At 40.4% G+C, this 5207-nt stretch overlaps 1 protein-coding gene across 1 annotated transcript in view; it reads left to right on the forward strand.

The window, feature by feature from the left end:
• The window catches only part of LOC109964953 (ras association domain-containing protein 5-like), a 12443-nt gene extending 11638 nt beyond the window's left edge, over positions 1-805 (forward strand). Inside the window, exon 2 of the mRNA XM_020608582.1 lies at positions 621-805. Coding sequence (XP_020464238.1) covers positions 621-805 — 185 coding nt within the window. The remainder of the gene's footprint in view (positions 1-620) is intronic.
• The last annotated feature ends 4402 nt before the right edge of the window (positions 806-5207 follow it).

A 5207-nucleotide genomic window follows, 5' to 3' on the forward strand; every position in this document is an offset into this window, starting at 1 on the left:
TAACACTAGGTATAAGCAAATTGATATTGGATTAGCATTTGTTGGATATGTGTGAAATGTGTGTTGACATATCGACTGTCTTTACATGCTTGAAAGAATAAAATCAATCAAATTTATTTCTTTTATTTGTACTGGAGCAGCATAAAAAAGCCAAATCTGATGCATTCCACACAGAACTCCAAAAACAGACTGGACGGTTATCGACACCTTTGCAAAATGTCCAGCCTACAGAAGCAGCCTGTAGTCGAGTTTATTTCCTCAGTGGCTAAACACTTGGTCACACTTGAAGACTCTGTATTGGCCTTTTCATTGTACAAACATTTGTAGATCAAATCCTGCACAGCCGTCTTTTGAAACTTGATGCTTCGCTCCAGGGAAAACGTGAGTCAGAATTTGCATGTCGTTGGTTTCTTTGTGCGAATTGGAGCTCTGACCTCAACTGACATGCTCGGCTTGATAACAAGAGATTATTTGCATATACGTTACAGACACGTGCACATCCACGTTGTCATGCATTTTAAATGGACGTGCACATGTCCCATGTGTGACAGTCATTTTATAATCACACACAAACCCTTCCTGTCATTTCTATCCTCCTTTTTCTTTTCATTTCTACACAGGTTGTAAGTACACGTGTCACGCTGGCTGTCAGGACAAAGTCTCACTGGATTGTCATTCTGCAGCTTCACCCCTCAGTCAGGACCAGCTCAACAACAACAACACAGAGCTGCATGTGAGTATGCGCTACGTGAAGCACCGGGGTCAGACGTTTAAGTCTAGACCAGTTGTCGTTGTTTGCTTCTAATAAGATTTTTGGTCATGTGTTCACATTCGAGTTAAGTAAAACTACAACACAGTGATTGTTTGTCATAGGTTTGTGTTATGCAATCAAACTAGAACAGTAGGCGCAAATATTTCATTTTCATAATTAGTATCATTGTGGCTTTGATGGGAGAATTTTAGTGCCCAGTGATGCTTTAAAATAAGATCCTGAGTAAGTCAGATTGAAATGGTTTCACCACAAGGTCTGTTTAGCCGCTGTTCTGGAACTTTCTGTCTGAGCTTCCTCAGCACATAGAGCTTGCTCAGTTTACAGGGAATTTTAGATGTATATTATTATTTTTAAGCATTTAAAAACATTTTCATCCCTGAATTGGCTGAAAAATAAAGATGTAAAGTTCATTCCTGACCTTGGAAAAAACCGTTAACTAAACAAAATATAAAGTATATGTAATAAAAAGTTGATAGTTTTATACTGTATACAGATTTTTGGCACAAAATATCAGTCAGAAGTAGAAACACTGGTGATATGTTATTTTTATGGTTAAACCTGGTTCAGGATCATTTGAGGTGGTTGTTGAAATTAAATTTTCTGCACTCCATGTACTGTAGAAACACCTGAGACATACAAATGTAGCACAGCGCATCACCACAAGAGGACAACATAGGCAAACATATTGGCTGCAGGTGAACTGGCTGCAGCGTGGCGGCGTTTAGAGTCTACGCTCTGCTGAGACAGCTAGAATAAACGATACAAAATCAGTAAAGAGCTAAGGATGTTCTGTACAGCCTTGTGAATTATATCTATCTCTATGACATTGGTTGTTTCTACAAAAAAAAAAAGATAAGAAAACACCATTAAAGAGTCAATAATTAGGTTTGTAATACAATGACAATTCCAGGAAAATGATATGATGATGTGCAAAGTGACAGGAATAAAAGACATAACAATATCACATTCATGGACAGTTATTGTTAAAATGGGCCTGAATCATCTAAGTCCTTTTCCCTTCTCAGTTCAGCTTCTCAGTTGTTAAAGCTGCATTAATTAATATTTGGCACAAATTTGGATAAAGTAAAACATAAATAATAAGTAAAAAAGTGCTTCCTCCCTGCTGGCTAACGTGTATATGTTGGCATCATTAGCAAGCTAACGTTAGCTTTTCAGTTTTGTCCCTTCGTATTGAATTATTCTGGTTGTAGTTTGAGGTCATTCCAACTTTTGCGTTTTGTTGTCCAGTTATCAGAAACCAGGGTTTTTTTTTCTGGATTAGCTAATGAAGTAATTTAGTTAATTTTTGCTTGATTCTGGTCCAGTGTATGTCGGACATAACACTGCAGTCCATGTAGCATTTTAGTGATAATTTGTAAAAATTTGCACAGTCAACACAACTAGAAAAGTGGGGAGTTTGCTCAACTATCAAAGCAGAACAAGTAATTTATCTTGTTTCACTGACTGAACTGAACGTGATGCAGTCGTGGCTGGAACATTTGTACTGTATCAATATTACTGGGTAAAAACATTCCTTTGCTTGTGTTACTACAAATACATCTGTTCCAAACAACTTTAGACTCAAATGTAAACCTCTGTATTTGACACTGTGTCACTGCAATGCCACCAAAAGCCACAGGCTCCTGACTAACACAACTGTCTCTGCTTGTCGTGACCACATGTGACGTCGTATCAGAGACAGGGCAGGAGGGAGAAGAGGAGGGGGCGCTGCTTGAGTTTGTTTTGATTTGTACTTTATCTTTAATGGTCAAAAAATACAGGGGGAAGTTGGTTAATGCAGCTTTAAGATTTGCTGTTTTTCTTTGTCTTATGTGAGAGAAAAGAATTCTGGGCTTTTACACTGCTGATTGAGCAAAACAAGCTTCCATAGGCTTTAGGAAGCCGTGAAAAGCATTTTCCCGCTGTTTTCTGGCATTTACAGCAACAAACCTGAAAAAAAGGCTGATTAATAGATAGGCTGTTGTAAATAATCATTAGTTGTAGCCGTAGAACCACTGATGAATATGACACAGTAAGATGACAGCATGTCTCCATTCTAACATATGTTTCCCACGATGTGTCAAATTCCAGTCTGCTTCGATAAAACACTGCATCTCAGTCAGTACACTCACACCCATAATGCATCACTCACCAAGAATGACTGTGTGATTCCTAGAAAACAGCTGGGTGTGTAGCAGATCTGGTGCATATTAATGTGTTTTTGCAGCCCACACTAGGCTGCGTGACTCTGTAGTGCTTCAGTACAGTATGTGAATAAATACTGTAGCATGCCTGGGGGGGTAGGGGTGCCAGCGGAGATCCTGCAGAGACTGTTTGTGTTCCAGAGTTACTGTGTGTTCATGTTTGGTTATGGAGGGCGGGACCAGGCCAGCTGGGCATGGGCACCGTAGCAGAGGGTTTTGGTGGAACTAATGGGCTTCGGCCAGTGTGTTGAGTGTGTGGTCGATATAAAAGCAGCTAACTGGGGTTGTGTGGTGTATGGGGCATGGAGCCTTGCATAAAAGGCAGTTTTGGTCTCTGATTCTTTCTTCTAACTCAGTTGACATTATGATACATTAAAGCTGCTCAACCTAAAGCCTGTCCAGCTCGGTGGGTCTAATGAGACTTAAAACAAACTGACAGCATAATTGGCTCCCAACTGGTCTTTGCCCCTCCCATCCTGTTTCCTAGAGACAACATAAACTACGGATGCCTGGTTGTGACAAAGTGTACAAAATGCAGCCTACAGTCTGAAGCTAGCGTTAGCTGGCTAACGGTAAATGTGTCTGGTAGAACGCTCTGGTTACTGCTGATGTGACACAAAGCACTGACATCACACAAAGCTTCAATTACTCCCAATTAATATCATATTAATTCCATACAAAGGTAAAATTGTGACTGTGTTAAGTCGCTAATATTATCAGAACAGGTTTAGATGCTAACCGGTGTGCAAAAGACTGACAGCTTGGACCCCTTCCATTATAAAACAGAAAATGATTGTGGGGGGGGGGGGGGGTCTCAGAAATGTCCCTAAATATTATCTGTCTGTATAAGTTTATAAACAGCTAATTGTTTTTAAAATAATAAAATAAAAGTACAGGAGTATTGTATTTACCGTGTTTACAGTATTGTACCGAGAAGCTGCCTGCGGTACGTGGGATCTGTTAGGCTGTTAAAGTCGTATGCATTGCCCACTTTTATCTCAACATATCAGGCTCAAACCATCATAAAATAGCAAACTAGACCCAACATAGGCCCATATTCTTGTGGAAATAGCAAAAGTATGTCTTTGTGAAACAATCTGAGGAAAGTGTAGTCTAACTGAGTGAGTGACAGCAGCGCACGAGGTCGGACTGACTTTACATGCTGTCGATGACGCCTGTAACGTCACTGAATGGACACAGCTCCTGATCTGCTTTCATGTGTTGTTTTGTTCACTGGTGTGTTAGTGATTTGGTGCTTTTGGAGCGCACAGCAGCATTGACCAACAGGGTGGAGAAGCTGGAATAACAACAGAAGGGCTGTAGGCAGCAGAGGGTCACGGAAGATGGGAGTAGAGCTGAGAAACGTCACATCCTGTCCCGTTGTCACACATGCACCTTTAAGTTTAGTTTCTGAGATACCTTGTCAGTGATGAAGTTGTTGGTTAATTTCACTTGATGCTTAGATGGCTGTAGCTCTGGACAGATGGATAACTGACAAACAGTGAAAGTTTGGTTTACTCCCTGCAGCATACGATCAGTATCTCATAGAATTTTTGCTGTATCATCTTACATTCTGCCATTCCAACCAGAAGTACTACAAATAATCCTACTGAACAAGGCGACGCGACCCCTCGGCGTTTACACCTCATCTGACACTTACACTGCTTTTAATATTTCCACTGAGTGCAGTCTGGGTTTGGCTCCCCCCCATTTGTCAACACTGATGTGGTTTTTATTTTGTCATCCAGCATGACGAGGATTCGCTCAGCACATTTCAGACGAGCGTGGGCCACGTTCAGTAGTGCTGAGTACAGGGCTGTGGGCTTAAGATGTCAGTTGTTTCATAAAAATACACTTTTGTGTGTTTGAAGCAACAAGGTCATTGTGGGTGTGTCAGCTGCAGGGCGTGTGAGCAGAGATATGTCAGCATGTGCTAATTATATGTACTGTATTCTCACTCTGATGCTCAGAGAATATTAGAAGACAAAACAGAAGGCTGGAGAAAAGAGTGAAGGAAACATCTTTGCTTTTTAAATGAAATAAATAACATTTTACTCACAGTAGAAATAGACAGACTGCCATCTTGTGGATCTTTACAGTCCAATCAATTTCCCAGGGCTGAGTATGAGCACTAAACAACAGGTAAAATGTCCCAAAGGATTTCATTTTTGGTAGTGGGGAAGAATATGTTCATTTTAACAGACTTTTTACACTACTTCTGATTGTAAAGT

The sequence above is a fragment of the Monopterus albus genome, unplaced genomic scaffold, assembly GCF_001952655.1.
Source record: "Monopterus albus unplaced genomic scaffold, M_albus_1.0 scaffold94.1, whole genome shotgun sequence".
Taxonomy (NCBI): Eukaryota; Metazoa; Chordata; class Actinopteri; order Synbranchiformes; family Synbranchidae; genus Monopterus; species Monopterus albus.